Consider the following 26,844-nt stretch of genomic DNA (forward strand, 5'->3'; position numbering starts at 1 on the left):
TGCATACTTGATCTTTAGACCAGCAGAGTAGCTACCTTAAAGCTAGCATAAATGAGACACAACGGCCTACTAAACATAGGGACCCTTTTCCCGCTTTGAAAAATTACAAATTTTACATTGGAATTTTAATATTTGTTTTATATAAATAATTTTAAAAAGAAAATGGGAAACCATCTTTCTTATCGGCTGTAGAAAATATTTTAAAATCTATGAAAGGCCCCTAGTGCACAGGCAGTGGTATGCAGAGGTAGATGAGGACAGGTGGAACCCTGTTTGCTGCATAGTCCCACCCATATTAATAAAACAACAGATATTCTTGTGCAAGCTATTAAGGGAATTATATAAATAAAGGTGTAGCTTGACGCCACTTTACTGACACCTCAATTGCACACATGTTTTTTGTGATTGCTGTAATTTGAGTTTTGTATTTAACTTTGTTTTTTTTTAATCTTCATAGTTGGCAGTCAAGAAAGACAAAACCTCATCCATCTGATCAATTGGGCAAACATTTGGTTAGTGCTTTAATAATATTTTTCTTCTCTTCATAGTCAATACTAAACATCAATATGTTTAGTGTAGAATATTATAAAGCTTGAATTTATTTTCTACTGCAATCTTAAATTAAATAAAATATTTTCAGAACTAAAATTATAACATATAATGTCTGTTAATGTCTTAAACAGTTTTTTTACTTCTTGGATAGCATTAAAACTAGAATATATGTAGAGAGATAGGTTCACAATAGGGGACAGAGTGGTCTAGCGGTAGAGGGCTGGACTGCTAACCGTAAGTCTCGAGTTCAAATCCGGGTTCAAGTCAGTAGACCCAACTCTACCTAACTCACGTTAGGGAAAGTAAAGGCGGCTGGGCATAGTGCTGACCACACCTATCTCTTCATATTCCGAGGTCACAGAAATGAACTCTACTTCACTTGCCCCATAAAGCGACAGTCAGGTTTGAAAAGGGAACTTTACTTACTTTTTTAGGTTTACAATTGGAATCTGGCCCTAGTTTCCTTCTTGTCAAAAAAAAAAAAAATGTGGCAAGTTTTGTCTCGTATATGTATGTTTAAATATTTTCTGACTCAAGATAACATTTAAACGAGGATCAGTGGAGAAGCTAATTAGCAGCTGGAATGTTGTTCTGTACCAGTTTCCACATTATGACAGCAGATGCACGTCAAACAATTCTCTTGTTAAAAGAAAGACTGATTTTCCTTTTGTATTGTTTGAACAAGGTGGGTCTGAATCTAAGTTACCTGTTTTTATTAACTGCGCGTAACATTAGCTTAACAAGAGTAACTTTATTTAATTTGTATTATTGTCACTTCTTTGTACTTAATCTGTAAAATGTTGGAGGAATCATACAAGACAAACACATACAATTTGTATTGATTTTCATAAAAGTTGTAACTCTTTTTACCTGTGGTATTGTTTAACTTATGTTTTACCCCTTTGCTTCTAGCCTGTGTATGAAACAGAACAAGAACCATGCAGTATGTATAAGGATCTTGAAGTTTTGTTCAGGGATCTTCTACTTCAACCCAAACTGGATCTGGTGCCACAAACTGATTCTCCGTCTGTTGACCTACACAAGTCTATTGTAAAATTCAGTGAGAGTTACATTTCTTTTGAGAACTACGTACATGTTATGTGCAACTTCCTTGGAATAGTTCCGAAGGTGCGTGATCGTTTCAAGGCATTGGATGATTTATTTAAATATCACTTCTCCTACAAAGTTTGGATTGGAAAATTTCTTGAGAACAAACATTTAAAATTTTTAAAGACATTTAATGAGCATCAAGATCTAGCACTCAGTTTGAGTAAAATAGGTTACACTGAAGAAAGATCAAAATACATCGGCGGCTTGGTGCATGAAGACTTGTGCCACCTGCACTCACCTTTGTTCTGGGCATTGCGGTACTTGCACTACTCATTTTACTATGACAGTCTTCTGTTGTGTGTACCAAAGTTCCTATTCCAATCTGATAAAATAAACGAATGGTTTGATCAGTATTGTGACCATGATGATGACGACAACAGCTGTAAGATGGTAAAAATGATCAATTTGACAACAGTGGACTCTGAAAAAGAAAAAGTTCTTCCATTACTTCTTGATTCAGATGACTATGTTCACCTTTATCATGGAACTACCTATGAGAGTTGTATAGACTTGATCAGAAATGGAATTATATTGGGCTCTGGTAGTGCTAAACAAGATTTCTCCAGCTGGAAAGGGTTTTACTTGTCTGAAGACCTGGAGGATGCCAAGAGATGGGGAAGTGCTGGGCGTGGGGACAGTTATGCTGTTTTAGTTTATAAAGTGAGACGAGACTTTGTGGATGCTGAAAAACAACATGGACTAGATTTAACTGAGTATGATCAATGGAATAGTGTCGTAAAGTATTTTAGGAGTGGCTGTGAGATTGAATTATATCCTTCAGTACCCTTGGAAAATGTTTCTTTCATTCGAGGTCCTACAGCTACTGGTCAAGCTTTCTTAGATAGTCATCTTGGACGAGACTTTAATATGGGAGACTCTATCCAGATATGCATCAGAGATCAAACATTTGCCGAAAAATTTGGAGACATTGAAAATGTATTTTGTGTGCTTTTCTACTGAATATGATTTAACAGCTTCCATTAAATTGTAAAAGTAAAATTTATCTCAGTTTTCACACTATCTGTGTTACATAGTAAAATCTATCTCATATTTTTTTTACTTTCTGTTTTACTGTATAAGATGTTCCCCACTTTGTTTGCGTTTTGTATTACCTGGTACATTGTAAATTCACATTTTTTATACTTTAAGTATTATAATTTATTTTCAGTACTGAACTAATTACAGTGTAAAATTTCCCCACATTATTAACTTTTGTATTACATTGTAAGGTCCACGTCACACTTTTTCTGTATTGTAAAACCTACCTCACTATAAAAACTAAGTCTTTGAAAAAATTTGAATAATAAAAAATCTAGATAGTCTGCATGTTTGCTGACATAATTCATCATACCATGAATTGCACCACGGTTATCTCCCCTCTTTCCAAACAACATGATTATAATTACAGCTGTAGAAAGTCAACCTCACAAAGAAAAGTTGTACTCATTTTTAAAAAAAATTGATTTAGAATGTAAAATTCCATTATTAAAGAATGTAAATAATTGTATTGTTCTGTAATCATTTTGTATTCCTGCATGGATTATAGTTTTAATCACTTAATGATATTGATACCAGCGTAATAAGTAAGTAAAGTCCCCTTCCAAACCTGACGGTCTATATGACAAGTGAAGTAGAGTTCACCTGTTTCTGTGACCTCGGTATATGAATGGATAGTGTGCCCAGTTGTCTTTAATTTCCCTAATGTAAATTAGGTACCTATGGATGGTCTACTGACTTTGACTCGGATTTGAACTCGACACTTACAGGTTTGTAGTTTATCTCTCTACCACTAGACCACTCTATCCCCAAGCAGAGGTCTATTATTGTACTGCAGCAATACTGTTTCCAGGGATGTGACCAGACCAGGAAAAAAAATTAGGAAATTTTCTTTGGCCAAGAACTCAATTTGTTTTATCTATTTTTTTTATCGCAGTTAAAGTAGTCTCACGCCATTACTGTTCTAATTAATCGTTTAATATAGCTAATATTATAAATAAAAGAAGTTTATGTTACTCTATATTGACATTGAAAGTCTTGGCTAATTGCAATTTAATGTTTAACTTATAAACAACTTTTTTTAAAAAAAATTACATTTGCAATGTAACAAAAGTGGCAAATAAGTTCAACATTTAGTTAATTTAAAGTGTACTAATCTAGTCTAGTTACACTTTTGTTTTCAATTTTAAATTATGCCTTATATTCTTTTAAAGATTGGCATGGTAAAAATGTTAGTCTTCAACTGTAAAATGCCTAGATTCAGATTAATTGTAATTTGAAAGTTTTGGGTTCAGGTGTAGGAAAATGAAATTGACCAGATTAGCTGAAATTAGAAAGGGTCTGATATGTGAACCAAAGTTAACCATTTCGATAGCCAAACCACATGGTTATTTTTGTTTTTAGAATGGCTGTAAATTGTTTGAGGTCATCCATAAATGACGTCACGTTTTTTTTTTACGATTTTTACCTCCCCTCTCCTCTCCATCACAAAAGACAGACCCCCCCCCCTAAAATGACGTCACACCTAGCCAACAACCACTCCCCCCCTCCTCAAAATTGAATTTGAATTTTTTTTTAAACATCGAATTTTTTCTTCTAAAATATTGACTGAGCTCAACCAACATAGGGTATTTTAATTAATTTATATTACAATTTTAAAAGGTTTTCTAAAACGCGTAATAGCGGCTAAAATTCAGTTTCTAACATAACGTTTTTAAAATAAAAAAATGACGTCACACTATCTGACCCCCTCCCCCTCATTAGCCTACACGTTACAAAATTACGGACCCCCCCCCCCGAGTGTGACGTTATTTATGGAAGACCCCTTATTAAAAACAGTCCATATCGTATTTTTTTCTTCTGAGTCACGTTGAGTTCAGTTTTTTTTTTTTAATCTGTAGGCCTATAGCATAGGTATTGCAGGAACAGCTAGATCTATTTGAAATTACTGTGACGTCATTTTATTTTTTTTTCCCCACAAGCAGTACCAAACACGTACTTGGGGGTCAAGGTGAGGTCACAAGAGCCACGGTTGCTACAGGGGGGGGGGGGGGGGGGGCTTAGTCTAGTCTTCATAGTCACCTTTTGCAAGGATTTTAATATTAATTTAAAATTTTAGATAGCTAAATAAAATAAAATCAGAGAGAGACTGTAGATTTGGGTGGGTTAAAATACAGAAAGGTAAATTAGGCTATATCGATAGCTAGAATACCAGAATTGTGAGATTCGAGTTTCATTTGAAGAAAGGCATTATTTTAGATTACTTTTCCCGCGTTTTTTGATAAATATTCAACTGATATCAGCGGAAAATTTGGACCAAATATTTGCGTTCTGAAAAATACTGAAATTCTGAATCTTGACCTAGATCAATATTTCATGTTAATCTAGCACCGTCAGACCTAGCGCAATCGTCTAATTAAAAAGAAATGTGCATATTTGACCTAAGTACTGTAATTCTCGATTTAAATACTAATATATGGAATGCGCAAGTCGGCCGTTTCCGTAGATGTCATTTTCGTTGTTTTTTTCCTAATTTTTTAAAACTTCGGCAAAAATCGAAGATCGGCGGAAAAATTCGGCAAAAATTAAATCAGCGGAGGAAAATTGCAGCTGAAACGGAAAAATCGGATTTCCGCTAAAATTCGGAAAAGTCACATCCCTGTGTTTCCTCATTTGGCCATATTTTTAGTTTGATCATTTTTTAGATAAAAAAAGAAAATCCACAAATAGTTGATACATGTTTTTAAAACTGACCATTCCTTTTCACTTCTATATACATTAAAACTAGCCACTGCACTGATTTTATTGGATGATCTGTGCTGTACTAGCTAATTCTATTGATATAATTTAAAACTGTTAAATATGGTAATGTAATGTACACTATGGTATTTTGTACAAGAACTTCTTGAGTAAATGTGTCATGACGTTTCAATCACTTTTTAGTAAAATATCAATACACATTCAAATTGAAGTTGGTATTTAGTTGCACATCCTTATTTTACCTACATTTAATTTAGCTTTATCTAAAAGTAAATAAAGATATGCTATATGGTACCTTGCATCGCCGATAACAATTCTAAACCTTATCTTCACTATATATTTTAACTGAAACATTAGCGTTAAAATTGTTAGTAGCAGTATTTGTGATTACAATGAGTGGGAATGGCTAATACATACAAATTGTAAATTGCTACTATATAAAAGTTTGGCTTCAAATATATAAAAGAAAAATGTTTAGGTCTATACATATTTTTTAATCTGAAAGCTACATGGAGGGAATAAACTTAATCCATACTTTTTTGGTTGCCCTGTTTTGTAGTTAATAGACTGCTAGTAAACATAAGAACAATTTATTCACATACTCTGTCCGCACTTTTATATAAGATGCCTGGTATTTTACTTTACCAAATCCATTATGTATTATTGCTATAAGTATTTGAGAGATTGGTTAATGGAAGGGGTAATGACGGGGGGGGGGAGGGGATAATTAACTGGTGGTGAAGTCCTAGACCCACAGGGTAAGTGTGGTTTTATCACATGAGTACTAAATCTGACAGTAGTGACAGTAGCGAAAGGTGTGGGGGAGGGGGGTAACTTCTATCTCCTCAACCGTTCTTATTACGCGTCCTTTTCTGTGAGCCACTCCTTGTCACAAAATTGATAACATCCAATCCTAAACTGAGATGTTACTAATGGACTGCCTCCAGATTCAATGCCCATTAATATTAATGGTAGCTCTAACCCTAATCTTAAACTTACCACCTATATCCTACAGACTTAAACTTACCAGACTTACCCCTATGTTTGCACATTTTTCTCTTTGCATACTTTTCTAGTTGCTAATTTTTTCCCCGCATTTTTCCGGGAGCCTACACAACCATTCTAAATTTCTGTGTTGTAACCTAAAAAATATTTAACTTAAAATTTAAGTAAAACTGTTCCAAATTCTTACCAGGTGTTGGCTTGTGCAATATAATGACATGTAGTTAAATAAACAATATTCAGAAGTAATAAATTTATTTTCATTATTAATTATTAGTATTTTGTTGCTATTTTGTATTGACAACAAACAACTGCTTCAGTTTTATTATTCTGTTTTAATAGCATCACAATGAGCGGAGTTACATACAGTCACATGTTGAAAATATTGTATTTTATATTTTGGCAAAGAAAATAAAAAGCACCTGCCAGAAATTGAAAAACAAAAAAGTTATTTTAATTTTATGTAAGAACTATGCTACTCTCTGAGCTGTAAATTTTCCTATCTCAATAGTTTGATAATTTTGTTACCAAAATGCCTTTAGTAGAATGTCATATTTAAACTGTGTAACCAGAGTATGAATCACAATACCTCCACAATCAACAACAAGTAGCATATTTCTAGAAGCCAGTTTACAAATTACTCCTTTCAAAATGTGCACAGGTGTTTGCAACCCAGTTGCCAGTGACCATATAAACATTTTATGGGACGGTGTGGCCTAGCGGTCGAGAGCTAGACTGCTAACCTCGAGTACGAAGCAGGGTTTAAGTCAGTAGAATGACTAAGAGTCCACCCAGCTCTGATGGATACCTAACTCAAACTAGGACAATAGTACTGACCATACTATCATTCGTATGCCGATGCCAGTGAAACAGGTAAATTTTACTTCATCTGCCAGTGTCTTGGACACGAACGGGAAAAAAATTATACAAAACATTTTAACCTTATCCCTAAATACAACCCTGCTTCACTGTATTCGAATACAAGATGACATGATGGGTTTATATAAGTATTATAAAAATCTATTGTGGCATTTGTATATTTTTATACCATAACTATTATTTTAATGATACATGGGTAACTAAAATTATAGTTTATATATATATATATAGACATTTTAGACATAAGTACATTAAAATACATAAAAACTTAAAAAAACAAATGGTAGCTGCAGTGAGGTTAATGTAATTAGTAATAAAACAGATAGTATTAGTTACCTCACAAGTTAAAGACAGTTACAAGTACCATGGACGTTTCGACCCAAGGTCTTCGTCAGCACACAACAGTGTGATTACAGATTAGACAAATAAAGACAAACAGTAACACATTTTTTGACTTAGCTCGACAGTGAAAACACGTCTTGTCTGCTAGCCACGATATCCAAAAGAAAAGACGCGTGAGAAGGACGCTTGGACACCGTATAGGGGTGGGGGCGTGGTGTATGCGGGAGGGGGGGGGGGGGGTTGTTAGGTGAAAGATATGAACAGATATCTTTCACCTAACAACCCCCCCCCCCCTCCCGCATACACCACGCCCCCAACCCCACCCCTATACGGTGTCCAAGCGTCCTTCTCACGCGTCTTTTCTTTTGGATATCGTGGCTAGCAGACAAGACGTGTTTTCACTGTCGAGCTAAGTCAAAAAATGTGTTACTGTTTGTCTTTATTTGTCTAATCTGTAATCACACTGTTGTGTGCTGACGAAGACCTTGGGTCGAAACGTCCATAGTACTTGTCTTTAACTTGTGAGGTAACTAATACTATCTGTTTTATTACTAATTACATAAAAACTTGTATTTTACAACCAATTAATTTTTCATTTGCAAGAAAACTTAATCACAATTTTTATCAGTTAGCACAGAATGCACAGTAAAGAGAAATAAACTATATATTTGACAAATAGATCTAACCTGTTGGGCCCAACACTCAGTGAGTGATTTTACAAGGTTTTTTTTGCCCAATAACAACAGTTTTAACATATTTTTAACATTAGTTACAAATTTAATTTAAATGTGATTTCTAAAATATTGTAAATTGTGATCATTAGCTACCTCTTTCTTTGACCATTTGGGGCATATTGCAAGAGTCATAATTTAATGATTTCATTATGCAGCCTTTCCTTTTTGGGGTCCATCATTCTTGCATCAATATGCATACAAGACACAGATTAGTAGCAAAAAAATAGTTCAAAGTACAGTAAAAAGTTATCACAGATTGATACATTAGTTATTCTCTATATCATTGATTTTCAGAATATGGTTCATTAAAACATGACAACAATGTTGAAAAAAAGATTGTGCTTTGTAAAAGAAAGTTTAAAATTGTTGTCTTTAGCAAGCCAAGGAGGGATAAATTTAAGGAGCACAAAATGTTTAGCCCAAAGGGAGTTGTTTGAGACTTGTATAGATTTGTAACATTTTCGCCGTCACTTTCTGAAAATTTTTTTGCTATATAAATTGTATATTGGTCAATTTGAACCATGTTAGGAGGAAGAGGTATAGTGAACCTAAATTGGCTCACCCTCATGCACACGTGTAAAATTTAACATTATTTTTGTGTAGAAAGCAAGCATTATATGTGTAGGTATCGTATCTAGAATCTCAAAGCAATTGGTCCAGTGGTTAATCAGTAATAAATTATGATGTAGTATTGTCCATTCAATTAGACCCACCTTCACGGGACAGCCTTAAATAAAGCCCTATTTACCTAAATGACCTCATACTTAAGTTGAGATTATGATCCCCCAAATTCCAAATATTTGAAAATGACTATTTCTAAAATAATTGGTCTAGTTAAACACAATGTGCATCGATTAATTATTATTATTACATATTAGGAGAAATTATTTTAAATTCTACAATAAAAAAAAAGTAAAACCATTAAAGTGATGTAAGAATTCTATTTAAAATATATTTTCAATTTATCATGCTTCCAAGCATCCATCTCCTATTCTTCAAATAAAGTGATTTGTTTTACGAACAATCTCTTTGGTTTCCTGAACAAGATGCATTTTATCCATGAAACATTGAACAGCCTACTGCTACGACCAAAAAAGAAATAAATTTGACAGTGTATTTTTTAAAAAAATAACCAGTTATACTCTTAACATGTTATAATTACACAATACACCTAACACTAGTATCTAACAATTTGTTTGATAATATGTCAACCTAGAATTAATAAATTATTGTATTGTCTTTGTTTCTTCTGAATCTGCAAATTTATTTAAATAAGGTTACAGGTCAAAAGTGTAAGATCTAATTTTTTTAAAGAGAAATTTTTGGTACAGCAGTATGGTATAGGTTTGTACATACGTAAAAGAAACCTATGTATGGAAAAACAACATTTGCTTACTTAGAAGAAAAGAGCAAAAAATACATTGTGAAAGTCTCCAAATTTTGTTGCAAACTTTTGATCTCTGATGCATATCTGAGTAGAGTCTCCCATTTGAAAGTTACCGCCAAGATGACTGTTTGTGAATGCTTTGCCAGCAGCTGTTGGTCCACGAATGAAAGACACATTTTCTAGGCTTATAGAAGAATCTAATTTAACTTTATAGCCACTCCTACAATATTTAACAACACTATTCCACTGATCATAGTCTGTTAAATTCAGTCCATGTTGCTGTTCAGCATCCATAAAGTCTCGACTCACTTTATAAACTAAAACAGCATAAGTGTCCCCACGCCCAGCACTTCCCCATCTCTTGGCTTCCTCCAGATCTTCAGACAAGTAAAATCCTTTTCTGCTTGAGAAATCTTGATTAGCGCTACCTCTGCCTAGCTTAATTCCATTTCTAATCAAGTTAAGACAACTCTGGTAAGTTGTTCCGTGATAAAGAAATACACAGTCCTCAGATTCAACAAGTAAAGGTAGGACTTTTTCTTCCTCGACCTTCTTACTTGACAAGTTTATCATTTTTACCTCTTTGCAGCTGTTGCCATCATCATCGTAGCTACAATATTGTTTAAACCATTCATTTACCATATCAGACTGGAAATGGAACTTTGGTATTTCCAACAGCAGGCCTTCATTGTAAAATGAGTAGTCCAAATACCTTAAAGCCCAAAAGTATGGAGAGTGTACTTGGCGCAGATCTTCGGGTACTAAGCTAGCTATTATGTTTGATTTCTCTTCAGTGTATCCTAATTTCATTAAACTTGATGCTAGATCTTCCTCTGCATTAATGCTTAAGTCACAATAGTTGTCATAAAAAAGTTTTTTAATCCAACCTTCATAGGGAATGTGGTACTGAAATTCTTCTTCAATTTTCTTAAAATTATCACGCAATTCTGGAGCTAAACCTAAAAACTCACACATAACATGAACTGTGTTTTTAAAAGAAATGGTATCACCAATGAATTCCATCAGAGACTCATCAAATTTAACTGATGCATATTTCACAATGGGCAATTTATCAAAATTGGGCTGAAATAGAAGATCTTTAAACAATTTCTTAAGCTCATCAGACAATCCATTTTCGCCTTGTTTTCTTTGATGGACAGACTAAAATTGAAAATAAATAATTTATCAATTCAAAACATTAAATCTAAAATGGTAAATATTTAATCATTGTTAAATAATTAAAGTAGGTACACTAAATTAAACTGATTTTTTTTTAAATGGTCTCAAGACTGTAATGTCTTGATAATATATGTGTTCAAAGTAATCAAACATCTCAAATAGTTAAATTTTAAATGTTATTTAATTTTTTTTTCAAAAACCTAAATCACAGGTTGCAAAACTTTTTCTAGCGGTAACCCAATTTTATAAAAGCTAATTGTCCCGCGACCCCCACACTATTAAAAACAGAGTTTCAACAATTTTAGGACCAGAAAATCTCCTGCTTTTCAAAGAAATTCCCTACCATTATTCATATACATTTCAACGCGCATAACCATTGAACATAAGTTTGCCGAATTTAATTTTATTAAACCACAAAAAAAGCTGACATCTTTTAGGGGGGGAGGGGTCGCACTCATCATTTTTAATATGAATCATATCCCAAAATTTGATCACAAAACTGAAATTTTTAAACTCTAAAACTTTATGTCCAGTCAGAATTTAAAGAAAAATAAAATGTGACAATAGTTATTTTTCAAGACATTTGATTCATACTATGTTATTTTATACATTACAATCTTTAAACAAAAATTAATATTTCAAGGATTGTGCATATAAAGAAAATAGTTGACTCATCTTGGTCCCAAATACAAAACAACCTGTTTTGTGTTAGTCTATAATAACGAGATAAAAGTCCAGTCGAGGAAGGATACAACGGGTGCTAAAAGTCACCACCTAAAATGTTGTTTTTTGTATTACTATGTATGTTTTTACTCTGTGTTTTCTCTATACTAAAAGCGTTCCCGACAGCGAAACTGATATTATAGGTGAGATAAATGGCCCGTTGAGGGAGAGATACAACAGGCGCTAGGTTGATAGGTCTTTTTCTCTAAATCGAAATCAAATAGAAAATTACCTCCTCAACTTCAAATTTAACAGGAAACAAAAAATGTCATTGAAAACGGATTTCTGACCAGAATCTGCATTTAAACCGGTATTAAGCTTGATCTACGTGTAGTTACTGCATATTGATACTAAACATAGTCGAAGTCATATCCCTAAACCTTGCACCTAATCTTAAACATGAATTAAGAGGGGGGGGGGGGGGGTTGCCCTTTCAAAGTAATGACGTCATCGATACTCCATAATAAAAAAACTGAAATTACAGCCTAAATTATGTGTTTATTGTTATTAGTGTTTAGCGTGAAAAGTTTCTCTTCTGGTAGGGGCAAAGCCTCTTTTGTTCCCCTCCTCCCCCACGGTAGAACATTTGATCCCCCCCCCCCCAAAAAAAAGGTGAAATATAACTTATATAGAAAATATGAACCATCGAAATGTATTCGCCCCTGCAAAAATTCAAATGCCCCACCCCCGGAAAAAAAGCCTGAAACAAACACTGTCTGCGTGAGTAAAATGTATCGGTCGGAAGTAGAAAACAGGCCTATATTATAGAAGTAGGCTCTACCTTTAGTTTGTTTGAGCTACAAATGCGACCACTGTTTCTTTTAGAGTTATCCCTACTGGGGGGGGGGGGGGGGTTCTTGAAATTTTCGGGGGTGAGGGTGGACTAAATTTTTTGTAAGGGGGCGGACACAGGTGAAAATATGTTTTCTATAAAAAGTATATTTCGACGGTAGACGTGCTTAAGGGTTTGTGTGTGGGGTGGGTGGTTGATTTGGTTTTGATTTAGAGAAAAAAATAAAAACACTATCAAACTTAGCGCCGGTTGTATCCTTCCTCAACTGGCCATTTATCTCGTTATAGATGGTTTCGCTGTCTGTCTATCTATCTGTGTATGTATGTTTAGAGTGGTTTGCGAAAAGAGTTTCTTTAATGCAATTCTTCAGGTAAGGCACCCCTCCCTTAAGAACGTCTAAGCACCCCTCAAAAGAAATGACGTCATCGATACTATATAACTATAATTAAACACTGACATTACTGCCTAATTAATGTATCAAATCTTAAACGTGTTGTGCGTGCAGTTTCTTTCATGCAATTCTTCGGGATGGGGCTAAGCCCCACCCCTCACCCCCTCCCCTTAAGAACGTTAAAGCCACCCCACCCCCCTAAAAAAAGTGACATCATCGATACTCTATAATAAACACACTGACATTACAGCCTAAGTCATGTATCTAATCTTAAAAGTGGTTTGCTTGCAGAGTTTGTGTGAAGTAATTCGGGCAACCAAAACACTGTAGACAGCAAATATTTTACTTAAAAACGAAAATCCCCCATCAATCTACTATTGTATAAATTAAAACCTTAATATAGCAAATATCTAAAATAAAAGAAGTTTCTGTTACTATGAAATTGTTAATAACACTGATGAAAATATCTGTATATATAATAATATATATGTGTATAAATAAATATATATTATTCAAATTTGTTCTTTAACGAAGTCAGTGTTCAACAACACAAAAACAAATCTGAAAACTTCATTGATCTGTTTACTGTTTATGCTTTTAAAAATCAGCCAGAAAAGAAGTGTATGCGGAAATCTCATGGTTTCTTCTGGAAGGGCTAAAGCTGAATAAATATTTTTTAATGAATTAAAATTAAATAAAATCAATTCGAGGAATTGCTCTCGCTTTTTAGAGCATGTTTTTATTTGATTTTTAATCTAAAATCAACTGAAAATAGGACAGTTGAGTCTAAAACTAAAAGTTTTGGGATGGAAAGAGACTAATATTATGTATCTTTCAAAATCCTGATTGAAATTTGTAAACAGGAAACAGATGCTGGAACTATCCAACTTCCTGTTTAGTAAAAAAAATGAGGATTTTTAGGCTAAATTTTTATGAAACAAATTTAATTTTTCGATGCATATTGTAAACGGGCGGCAGTGGGCATTACAGGCCATCATTGGTAGCGGGCGGCAGTGGGCGTTACGGGTCATTAATGGTTAAATGAAATTTCAGGAAACACAAAATTTACAATATTGTATCTTTAAAAAATAAAAAACTTGAAGAAAAAACCTACTTGAATAGGCCACATAGGAACTTCTCACTTAACTTGTATTTTAGCTTTTGTGATACAAAAACAAGTTTGAGGTTGTTTTTGCATACTCAATAGCCTAAAGCTGTTAGTAAAAATTGGGTTTAGTTACTATTAATTAACGTGCATAACCCATAATTTTACCTCACCTTTTTCAAACAATACAACAGAAAAAGAAGTTTTTCTTTCAACAAGTTGACTGTATCTATTGCTTCATCGTGAAAAGGTAGAAGTTGATACAGAAACACGTTCAAATTCCGTATTTGCTCCGTAATATATTTTTGATTGAGCTTGATAAAAATATAAAAATCAGAATTTTGTTATCAAAATGATGCCTGAGAAATAACGCAATAGCTGCTACACCTGATTTTTTAAAATGTGTATCCTGTTTACAAAGTTATGTGTTTAAAATCAAACATCGTTTGAAGAAAGTGTGCAATGCATATTGAAAGGCCGAAAAATCTTTTTAACACTTACCAAAGACTTCTGAAGATTGTTAAGTACAGCATTTTGTACATCCCTGGAAAAAAAAATATAAATATAAAATAATTCAATCAAAACATGCCTGTCTGGCAAAAAATTTAAATAACAGTTGTACTGACTTCATGCTTAGGACAGTTGAAAGATTATCAATCTAGCTTCAAATATGTCACATTTTTGCACATAAATGAAAACCATTTCAGACTCAGAAATGACTCCAGCTAAGTAAAAATCTGTATTAATAATGACATATTCTTGAAAAATGCTTTAGACTTTCTACTTAAATATTTGTGCATTGAATCCATTTTTTTTTTGCTGTGTTTCTTTTCCTTAAATATTATTTCAAGTTTTTTTTTCTCTCGAGTGAATTTCACTGTGATACAAGCAGAAGAATTGCAGACAATCACATGAGTAAAAGATTTTGATGAATAATCACACTAACATGTTGGAATGACAAAGGGTTTTAAAATATATTATCACCAAATCTGTCATTTAGGTTGATGTATGTTTTTATCTCTCTATACATACTTATAAAGAAAGTAAGTCTCACTGTCTTAAAAGTAGCATTACACTACCATTCATCTGATTACCATGCAACTTTGGGAGGTTGTTGTGTACATTCTACAGACTTTGAAAACTTCTTAGCATTGGAGAGCAGTAGCATCCAGCAGCTTTCTTAACATAGAGGATGATTGTCAATACTTATATGAATGGTTAAACTTAACCACACGCATCTTCCAGCACACCATGCGCGGTCCCAACAAATAAGATACGAAAAATGTAGTGCTTAAATCAGAGGCGTATCCAGGTTTTCATTGTAGGGGGAGCGAAAAGAGCAAAAAAAGGTGCCGAATTTTAAACACGTTCTATATACGTGTATTATATATATATATATATATATATATATATATATATATATATATATATATATATAATATATATAATATATATAATATATATAATTACTAGCTTTATGTCATTACTTTGCTATGATGTAAAATAAATTGAAAGTAGCACTCTGAAGAAATAAGAAAAAACACACAATGTAGGCCAACAAAACAAAAGTTGTATCAATCTAAACAAAAAAAAAAAAGAAACTATATACACACACTACAACCATAAACAATGAACAGTAACACAATCTGTTTTGTAATTCTTGTAAAAAAAATTCTTACATAATAATTCATGGGAAATTATTTAAGACAAGTGAAATAGGGGAAATAATCACTTTAGGTCAATTATCCAACCCAGTGTATACCTAGGTGTGACATTAATGTCGCTCTACACAATTGTGGTGGTGAGGTGGGGGTGGAGGGTGGGGGGGATAACCAACTCAGAGTGAACATAGCGTCAGGTTTTAGATGACTGTTCTAAACTTACATATATATTACACAAATATATATATTACACAAATATATATTAAAGAAATAGATTTAAATAAGTAGCAGTGGTATTATGACAATATTTTTTTTTACAGAGGGGTCCATGGGGGAGGGGGTTGTAACTGTTTCATATAATTTGTAATCGTAATCACTATCGCCCAAACTGTAAGAATACTACTACTTCATCGTGATGATGTTGTTGACCATGTCAAAATTTCCCCACCACTACGCAGTTTGCTCATAAGTAAATTTAAATAGAAGTACCACATCAGTTATATTTGTTTCTGTATTGTAATTTTAAAAAAATTAATCACACGATTCAAACTGTATATATAAAGTAATTATGTGTGAAGTTTTATGTATAACATTTTCTAATTCAATTATTCGTAAGCAAATACATTATACAGTTGCCTTAAGGGGGAAGGCTCCGGTAAAAAAAAACTTTTTTAATACTCGTTAGAAAACAGTTATTTCTTTACAGCTTTATTAAGATACATCCGCATATGCTTTTCCACTAAAAAAATTTTTTGAAAATATCTTGGTAACTATGACAACGGCGGCCATCTTGAAAAATTAACCCCTTCGTAGGTTTTCCACCATTCATAAAATATTACACTTTAAGCCCAATAAACAATCAATTCATAATATTCTTCCATATTTTGGGGTAATCAGCTAAAAATTTTAAGTGCATATCTTCAAACTAATTTTTTATGAATTTTCAAAATTTGTGTCCGTTCAAAACACTTAACTTTGGGGAATTTTGGGGCATTAAAACTAGTGTTTTGAACGGACACAAATTTTAAAAATTCATAAAAAATTAGTTTGAAGATATACACTTAAAATTTTTAGCTGATTACCCCAAAATATGGAAGAAGATTATGAATTGATTGTTTATTGGGCTTAAAATGTAATATTTTGTGAATGGTGGAAAACCTACGAAGGGGTTAATTTTTCAAGATGGCCGCCGTTGTCATAGTTACCAAGATATTTTCAAAAAAAATTTTTAGTGGAAAAGCATATGCGGATGTATCTTAATAAAGCTGTAAAGAAATAACTGTTTTCTAACGAGTATTAAAAAAGTTTTTTTTTACCGGAGCCTTCCCCCTTAAACTTAAAACCCCTCTTGCCAAGTGGTACTACCCGTAGAGGATTTTTTTAAACATTGCAATGCATCGTAATGGTTATTTTTAGAATGGCAAACTGATGCAGCTGTTAATACGTGTTGTAAACGTAGACACTACTAGACTAGTACAATAATGCTTAATTGCTGCATGAAAAGAAATCTTGTGATTTACATAGATGTGCTGACCAAAAATATTTTTTTAGCAAAAATCATTGTTTAAAACTTTGAGTTTAAAAAGTTTCCAAAAAGGCACCACTTTGCTGAAAACGGCCAGAGGAGGAGTGGCCGCTCCCCCTGCTCCCCCCTGCGTACGCTACTGGCTTAAATGTTTCCATTTAGAAAATAAGTTCTAAGCAACCTGCCGGGTGGGGTGGTTGATAACTCCAACTTAATAGTTTGATATTTGAATGGCATTCGACACAAAAGTGAGGTCCAAGTAAATTATATGACATTGTTCTTCACCAGGTCCTTTAAAATCTTTTGTATACTGAATGTTTCCATTTTCCATGTATTATGCTAATAGGTCTGGCTTTTTTCTGAAACATCATGCAGGTATTTTTAAATCACAAGGCTCCTTAAATTTCCATTCTAAGATAGCATCAATACACATCGAGCAAGCTAGTTGAAAATAAAAATATTCTCCTACCACAATTGGCTATGCCTAGGCTAATCTTTAGGACAAATACGCCTAAATTACCACTTTTTATGTTATATATTGTTATAGTTATAGAAATGGGTCTACTTAGTTCAGTAAATAAAATTCTACTAGTTCATAATATCTCACATACTTAATAAAATTAAGTCCGATTCAATTACTTAAATTTATAAATTGGGTTAAGCATTTTACTTCTTATTAAAGCCGGTACTAATATCTGTGGTAATATTTCTTGTTAGCTTTAAAATATGTCGATTATTAATAAATCAAGTGGCAGTTGTTCAAGAGGAGAACATTTTTCTTACAAATTTATAGTTGAATTCCTGGAATTGTAAATTTAAAAAAATAATTAAGTGATTATTACATAGAGCAATAAAATATTCAGGTCCAGGTTTTCTAAAATTGCAAACAGAATAAGCCTGTCAATTCTAAATTGATTTAGATATTATAAATAACTTTGTTATGTGCTGTATATGTATTGTAACTTTAATAATGTACTGTCCATGCTCTGTAATATTTTTCGTGCTGCAAGGCTTATAAAAAGGGAGATAAGTCTTTTAAAAAAACAACTGATTCTTAATACAACTACTAATTAAAAAAAATATAGACGTCTATTTAAACATAAATCATTAAATTTACAAAGGAAAGTAGATGAAGATAATTCTGTTGTTATGCCTAATAATTAATTCTGTTTATTTTAGTTGCCGCCTCAAAAATGTAAATACAAATTAATTACTGTTTTCTATTTTAGGTAAAAATAAAACATCTTACTTTTTTTGTGTACGTATGGAAGCACGCCTTTCTGACTTTCGTCTCTGAACCACCTTTGAAATTGCTGGCCCTTGCATCTATAATTAGAAATTCGAAGTAAAAAATTTTTTCTATTAGTTGTTATAAGAAAATCACACCATGTATATAAATATACATCTATACATATACACTTATACATATTTGCATATATACTTATACATACGTATATACTAATACATACATGCGTATACACTTATACATACATGCGTATACACTTATACATACATGCGTATACACACATGCGTATACACTTATACATACATGCGTATACACTTATACATACATGCGTATACACTTATACATACATGCGTATACACTTATACATACATGTGTATATACTTATACATACATGCGTATATACTTATACATACATGTGCATACTTATACATACATGTGTATATACTTATACATGCATGCATATATACTTATATGCATATATACTTATACATACATACACATTTATACATGTATATGCATATATGTGTATGTATATATATATTTATATATATATATATATATATATATATATACACACACTTACACACACACACATATATATGTATATATATAAGGTTGCCTACCCATTGAGAATATATTTTAGGCAAGAAAGGATTTTCTGCAATAATTTGATACTGTTCATAACTTTTAGAATATCTTTGCATATTTTTAAGACAATGTGAATATGACCAATTTCTTTTAGCGCAAAACTTGGCTTAATTATGAAAATCGCCTACATTACTTTACAGCCTACTTTTAATTTTAAGAAAGTGACTAATATTTATAAAAAAATATTGTGAAATGCAGACTGTATCTATTGCTTCATCGTGAAAAGGTAGAAGTTGATACAGAAACACGTTCAAATTCCGTATTTGCTCCGTAATATATTTTTGATTGAGCTTGATAAAAATATAAAAATCAGAATTTTGTTATCAAAATGATGCCTGAGAAATAACGCAATAGCTGCTACACCTGATTTTTTAAAATGTGTATCCTGTTTACAAAGTTATGTGTTTAAAATCAAACATAGTTTGAAGAAAGTGTGCAATGCATATTGAAAGGCCGAAAAATCTTTTTAACACTTACCAAAGACTTCTGAAGATTGTTAAGTACAGAATTTTGTACATCCCTGGAAAAAAAATATAAATATAAAATAATTCAATCAAAACATGCCTGTCTGGCAACAAATTTAAATAACAGTTGTACTGACTTCATGCTTAGGACAGTTGAAAGATTATCAATCCAGCTTCAAATATGTCACATTTTTGCACATAATTGAAAACCATTTCAGACTCAGAAATGACTCCAGCTAAGTAAAAATCTGTATTAATAATGACATATTCTTGAAAAATGCTTTAGACTTTCTACTTAAATATTTGTGCATTGAATCCATTTTTTTTTGCAGTGTTTCTTTTCCTTAAATATTATTTCAAGTTTTTTTCTCTCAAGTGAATTTCACTGTGATACATGCAGAAGAATTGCAGACAATCACATGAGTAAAAGATTTTGATGAATAATCACACTAACATGTTGGAATGACAAAGGGTTTTAAAATATATTATCACCAAATCTGTCATTTAGGTTGATGTATGTTTTTATCTCTCTATACATCCTTATAAAGAAAGTAAGTCTCACTGTCTTAAAAGTAGCATTACACTACCATTCATCTGATTACCATGCAACTTTGGGAGGTTGTTGTGTACATTCTACAGACTTTGAAAACTTCTTAGCATTGGAGAGCAGTAGCATCCAGCAGCTTTCTTAACATAGAGGATGATTGTCAATACTTATATGAATGGTTAAACTTAACCACACGCATCTTCCAGCACACCATGCGCGGTCCCAACAAATAAGATTCGAAAAATGTAGTGCTTAAATCAGAGGCGTATCCAGGTTTCCGTTGTAGGGGGAGCGAAAAGAGCAAAAAAGGTGCCGAATTTTTAACACGTTCTATATACGTGTATTATAAATATATATATATATATATAATATACATATAATTACTAGCTTTATGTCATTACTTCGCTATGATGTAACATAAATTGAAAGTAGCACTCTGAAGAAATAAGAAAAAACACACAATGTAGGCCGACAAAACAAACGTTGTATCAATCTAAACAAAAAAAAAAAGAAACTATATACACACACTACAACCAAAAACAATGAACGTAATACAATCTGTTTTGTAATTCTTGTAAAAAAAAATTCTTACATAATAATTCATGGGAAATTATTTAAGACAAGTGAAATAGGGGAAATAATCACTTTAGGTCAATTATCCAACCCAGTGTATACCTAGGTGTAACATTAATGTCGCTCTACACAATTGTGGTGGTGAGGTGGGGGTGGAGGGTGGGGGGGATAACCAACTCAGAGTGAACATAGCGTCAGGTTTTAGATGACTGTTCTAAACTTACATATATATTACACAAATATATATATTACACAAATATATATTAAAGAAATAGATTTAAATAAGTAGCAGTGGTATTATGACAATATTTTTTTTTACAGAGGGGTCCATGGGGGAGGGGGTTGTAACTGTTTCATATAATTTGTAATCGTAATCACTATCGCCCAAACTGTAAGAATACTACTACTTCATCGTGATGATGTTGTTGACCATGTCAAAATTTCCCCACCACTACGCAGTTTGCTCATAAGTAAATTTAAATAGAAGTACCACATCAGTTGTATTTGTTTCTGTATTGTAATTTTTAAAAAAATAATCACACGATTCAAACTGTATATATAAAGTAATTATGTGTGAAGTTTTATGTATAACATTTTCTAATTCAATTATTCGTAAGCAAATACATTATACAGTTGCCTTAAACTTAACACCCCTCTTGCCAAGTGGTACTACCTGTAGAGGATTTTTTAAACATTGCAATGCATCGTAATGGTTATTTTTAGAATGGCAAACTGATGCAGCTGTTAATACGTGTTGTAAACGTAGACACTACTAGACTAGTACAATAATGCTTAATTGCTGCATGAAAAGAAATCTTGTGATTTACATAGATGTGCTGACCAAAAATATTTTTTAGCAAAAATCATTGTTTAAAACTTTGAGTTTAAAAAGTTTCCAAAAAGGCACCACTTTGATGAAAACGGCCAGAGGAGGAGTGGCCGCTCCCCCTGCTCCCCCCCCCCCCCCCCTGCGTACGCTACTGGCTTAAATGTTTCCATTTAGAAAATAAGTTCTAAGCAACCTGCCGGGTGGGGTGGTTGATAACTCCAACTTAATACTTTGATATTTGAATGGCATTCGACACAAAAGTGAGGTCCAAGTAAATTATATGACATTGTTCTTCACCAGGTCCTTTAAAATCTTTTGTATAATGAATGTTTCCATTTTCCATGTATTATGCTAATAGGTCTGGCTTTTTTCTGAAACATCATGCAGGTATTTTTAAATCACAAGGCTCCTTCAATTTCCATTCTAAGATAGCATCAATACACATCGAGCAAGCTAGTTGAAAATAAAAATATTCTCCTACCACAATTGGCTATGCCTAGGCTAATGTTTAGGACAAATACGCCTAAATTACCACTTTTTATATTATATATTGTTATAGTTATAGAAATGAGTCTACTTAGTTAAGTAAATAAAATTCTACTAGTTCATAATATCTCACATACTTAATAAAATTAAGTCCGATTCAATTACTTAAATTTATAAATTGGGTTAAGCATTTTACTTCTTATTAAAGCCGGTACTAATATCTGTGGTAATATTTCTTGTTAGCTTTAAAATATGTCGATTATTAATAAATCAAGTGGCAGTTGTTCAAGAGGAGAACATTTTTCTTATAAATTTATAGTTGAATTCCTGGAATTGTAAATTTAAAAAAATAATTAAGTGATTATTACATAGAGCAATAAAATATTCAGGTCCAGGTTTTCTAAAATTGCAAACAGAATAAGCCTGTCAATTCTAAATTGATTTAGATATTATAAATAACTTTGTTATGTGCTGTATATGTATTGTAACTTTAATAATGTACTGTCCATGCTCTGTAATATTTTTCGTGCTGCAAGGCTTATAAAAAGGGAGATAAGTCTTTTAAAAAAACAACAGATTCTTAATACAACTACTAATTAAAAAAGATATAGACGTCTATTTAAACATAAATCATTAAATTTACAAAGGAAAGTAGATGAAGATAATTCTGTTGTTATGCCTAATAATTAATTCTGTTTATTTTAGTTGCCGCCTCAAAAATGTAAATACAAATTACTGTTTTCTATTTGAGGTAAAAATAAAACATCTTACTTTTTTTGTGAACGTATGGAAGCATGCCTTTTTGACTTTCGTCTCTGAACCACCTTTGAAATTGCTGGCCCTTGCATCTATAATTAGAAATTCGAAGTAAAAAAAATTTTCTATTAGTTGTTATAAGAAAATCACACCATGTATATAAATATACATCTATACATATACACTTATACATACATATATACTAATACATACATACGTATACACTTATACATACATAGGTATACACTTATACATACATAGGTATACACTTATACATACATAGGTATACACTTATACATACATAGGTATACACTTATACATACATAGGTATACACTTATACATACATAGGTATACACTTATACATACATAGGTATACACTTATACATACATGCGTATACACTTATACATACATGCGTATACACTTATACATACATGCGTATATACTTATACATACATGTGCATACTTATACATACATGTGTATATACTTATACATGCATGCATATATACTTATATATATATGCATATATACTTATACATACATACACATTTATACATGTATATGCATATATGTGTATATATATATATATATATATATATATATATATATATATATATACACACATACATATATAAGGTTGCCTACCCATTGCGAATATATTTTAGGCAAGAAAGGATTTTCTGCAATAATTTGATACTGTTCATAACTTTTAGAATATCTTTGCATATTTTTAAGACAATGTGAATAAGACCAATTTCTTTTAGCGCAAAACTTGGCTTAATTATGAAAATCGCCTACATTACTTTACAGCCTACTTTTAATTTTAAGAAAGTGACTAATATTTATAACAAAATATTGTGAAATGCAGACTGTATCTATTGCTTCATCGTGAAAAGGTAGAAGTTGATACAGAAACACGTTCAAATTCCGTATTTGCTCCGTAATATATTTTTGATTGAGCTTGATAAAAATATAAAAATCAGAATTTTGTTATCAAAATGATGCCTGAGAAATAACGCAATAGCTGCTACACCTGATTTTTTAAAATGTGTATCCTGTTTACAAAGTTATGTGTTTAAAATCAAACATCGTTTGAAGAAAGTGTGCAATGCATATTGAAAGGCCGAAAAATCTTTTTAACACTTACCAAAGACTTCTGAAGATTGTTAAGTACAGAATTTTGTACATCCCTGGAAAAAAAATATAAATATAAAATAATTCAATCAAAACATGCCTGTCTGGCAACAAATTTAAATAACAGTTGTACTGACTTCATGCTTAGGACAGTTGAAAGATTATCAATCCAGCTTCAAATATGTCACATTTTTGCACATAATTGAAAACCATTTCAGACTCAGAAATGACTCCAGCTAAGTAAAAATCTGTATTAATAATGACATATTCTTGAAAAATGCTTTAGACTTTCTACTTAAATATTTGTGCATTGAATCCATTTTTTTTTGCAGTGTTTCTTTTCCTTAAATATTATTTCAAGTTTTTTTCTCTCAAGTGAATTTCACTGTGATACATGCAGAAGAATTGCAGACAATCACATGAGTAAAAGATTTTGATGAATAATCACACTAACATGTTGGAATGACAAAGGGTTTTAAAATATATTATCACCAAATCTGTCATTTAGGTTGATGTATGTTTTTATCTCTCTATACATCCTTATAAAGAAAGTAAGTCTCACTGTCTTAAAAGTAGCATTACACTACCATTCATCTGATTACCATGCAACTTTGGGAGGTTGTTGTGTACATTCTACAGACTTTGAAAACTTCTTAGCATTGGAGAGCAGTAGCATCCAGCAGCTTTCTTAACATAGAGGATGATTGTCAATACTTATATGAATGGTTAAACTTAACCACACGCATCTTCCAGCACACCATGCGCGGTCCCAACAAATAAGATTCGAAAAATGTAGTGCTTAAATCAGAGGCGTATCCAGGTTTCCGTTGTAGGGGGAGCGAAAAGAGCAAAAAAGGTGCCGAATTTTTAACACGTTCTATATACGTGTATTATAAATATATATATATATATATAATATACATATAATTACTAGCTTTATGTCATTACTTCGCTATGATGTAACATAAATTGAAAGTAGCACTCTGAAGAAATAAGAAAAAACACACAATGTAGGCCGACAAAACAAACGTTGTATCAATCTAAACAAAAAAAAAAAGAAACTATATACACACACTACAACCAAAAACAATGAACGTAATACAATCTGTTTTGTAATTCTTGTAAAAAAAAATTCTTACATAATAATTCATGGGAAATTATTTAAGACAAGTGAAATAGGGGAAATAATCACTTTAGGTCAATTATCCAACCCAGTGTATACCTAGGTGTGACATTAATGTCGCTCTACACAATTGTGGTGGTGAGGTGGGGGTGGAGGGTGGGGGGGATAACCAACTCAGAGTGAACATAGCGTCAGGTTTTAGATGACTGTTCTAAACTTACATATATATTACACAAATATATATATTACACAAATATATATTAAAGAAATAGATTTAAATAAGTAGCAGTGGTATTATGACAATATTTTTTTTTACAGAGGGGTCCATGGGGGAGGGGGTTGTAACTGTTTCATATAATTTGTAATCGTAATCACTATCGCCCAAACTGTAAGAATACTACTACTTCATCGTGATGATGTTGTTGACCATGTCAAAATTTCCCCACCACTACGCAGTTTGCTCATAAGTAAATTTAAATAGAAGTACCACATCAGTTGTATTTGTTTCTGTATTGTAATTTTTAAAAAAATAATCACACGATTCAAACTGTATATATAAAGTAATTATGTGTGAAGTTTTATGTATAACATTTTCTAATTCAATTATTCGTAAGCAAATACATTATACAGTTGCCTTAAACTTAACACCCCTCTTGCCAAGTGGTACTACCTGTAGAGGATTTTTTAAACATTGCAATGCATCGTAATGGTTATTTTTAGAATGGCAAACTGATGCAGCTGTTAATACGTGTTGTAAACGTAGACACTACTAGACTAGTACAATAATGCTTAATTGCTGCATGAAAAGAAATCTTGTGATTTACATAGATGTGCTGACCAAAAATATTTTTTAGCAAAAATCATTGTTTAAAACTTTGAGTTTAAAAAGTTTCCAAAAAGGCACCACTTTGATGAAAACGGCCAGAGGAGGAGTGGCCGCTCCCCCTGCTCCCCCCCCCCCCTGCGTACGCTACTGGCTTAAATGTTTCCATTTAGAAAATAAGTTCTAAGCAACCTGCCGGGTGGGGTGGTTGATAACTCCAACTTAATACTTTGATATTTGAATGGCATTCGACACAAAAGTGAGGTCCAAGTAAATTATATGACATTGTTCTTCACCAGGTCCTTTAAAATCTTTTGTATAATGAATGTTTCCATTTTCCATGTATTATGCTAATAGGTCTGGCTTTTTTCTGAAACATCATGCAGGTATTTTTAAATCACAAGGCTCCTTCAATTTCCATTCTAAGATAGCATCAATACACATCGAGCAAGCTAGTTGAAAATAAAAATATTCTCCTACCACAATTGGCTATGCCTAGGCTAATGTTTAGGACAAATACGCCTAAATTACCACTTTTTATATTATATATTGTTATAGTTATAGAAATGAGTCTACTTAGTTAAGTAAATAAAATTCTACTAGTTCATAATATCTCACATACTTAATAAAATTAAGTCCGATTCAATTACTTAAATTTATAAATTGGGTTAAGCATTTTACTTCTTATTAAAGCCGGTACTAATATCTGTGGTAATATTTCTTGTTAGCTTTAAAATATGTCGATTATTAATAAATCAAGTGGCAGTTGTTCAAGAGGAGAACATTTTTCTTACAAATTTATAGTTGAATTCCTGGAATTGTAAATTTAAAAAAATAATTAAGTGATTATTACATAGAGCAATAAAATATTCAGGTCCAGGTTTTCTAAAATTGCAAACAGAATAAGCCTGTCAATTCTAAATTGATTTAGATATTATAAATAACTTTGTTATGTGCTGTATATGTATTGTAACTTTAATAATGTACTGTCCATGCTCTGTAATATTTTTCGTGCTGCAAGGCTTATAAAAAGGGAGATAAGTCTTTTAAAAAAACAACAGATTCTTAATACAACT

The 26,844-nt window shown here is 32.2% G+C and overlaps 2 protein-coding genes across 2 annotated transcripts in view; one reads left to right on the forward strand and one right to left on the reverse strand.

Moving 5' to 3' along the window:
* The first annotated feature begins 478 nt into the window (after positions 1 to 478).
* LOC131939177 (uncharacterized) lies at positions 479 to 3,070 on the forward strand. The gene is made up of 3 exons (XM_059297755.1): positions 479 to 512; positions 1,090 to 1,237; positions 1,465 to 3,070. Exons 2-3 carry the CDS (start codon positions 1,136 to 1,138, stop codon positions 2,620 to 2,622), a joined length of 1,260 nt encoding a protein of 419 aa, XP_059153738.1. The 5' UTR covers positions 479 to 512; positions 1,090 to 1,135; the 3' UTR covers positions 2,623 to 3,070.
* Positions 3,071 to 7,953: 4,883 nt separating this feature from the next.
* The window catches only part of LOC131947469 (uncharacterized), a 34,886-nt gene continuing 15,995 nt past the window's right edge, over positions 7,954 to 26,844 (reverse strand). The window contains exons 5-11 of the mRNA XM_059312375.1: positions 23,836 to 23,878; positions 22,704 to 22,780; positions 19,511 to 19,553; positions 18,389 to 18,465; positions 14,455 to 14,497; positions 14,127 to 14,267; positions 7,954 to 10,923 (exon numbers count right to left, since the gene is read on the reverse strand). Coding sequence (XP_059168358.1) covers positions 9,772 to 10,923; positions 14,127 to 14,267; positions 14,455 to 14,497; positions 18,389 to 18,465; positions 19,511 to 19,553; positions 22,704 to 22,780; positions 23,836 to 23,878 — 1,576 coding nt within the window. The 3' untranslated portion in view covers positions 7,954 to 9,771. The remainder of the gene's footprint in view (positions 10,924 to 14,126; positions 14,268 to 14,454; positions 14,498 to 18,388; positions 18,466 to 19,510; positions 19,554 to 22,703; positions 22,781 to 23,835; positions 23,879 to 26,844) is intronic.

Source organism: Physella acuta, unplaced genomic scaffold, assembly GCF_028476545.2.
Source record: "Physella acuta isolate Inbredline_101_S28 unplaced genomic scaffold, ASM2847654v3 ptg000001l, whole genome shotgun sequence".
NCBI classification, from domain to species: domain Eukaryota; kingdom Metazoa; phylum Mollusca; class Gastropoda; family Physidae; genus Physella; species Physella acuta.

What these genes read in the sequence shown, in the direction of transcription:
- LOC131939177 (XM_059297755.1), top strand. Translation starts at nt 1,136, where the DNA reads ATGTTGTTCTGTACCAGTTTCCACATTATGACAGCAGATGCACGTCAA. An exon ending in TTTTGTATTGTTTGAACAAG is followed by an intron (nt 1,238 to 1,464) that starts GTGGGTCTGAAT and finishes CTTTGCTTCTAG; the next exon opens with CCTGTGTATGAAACAGAACA.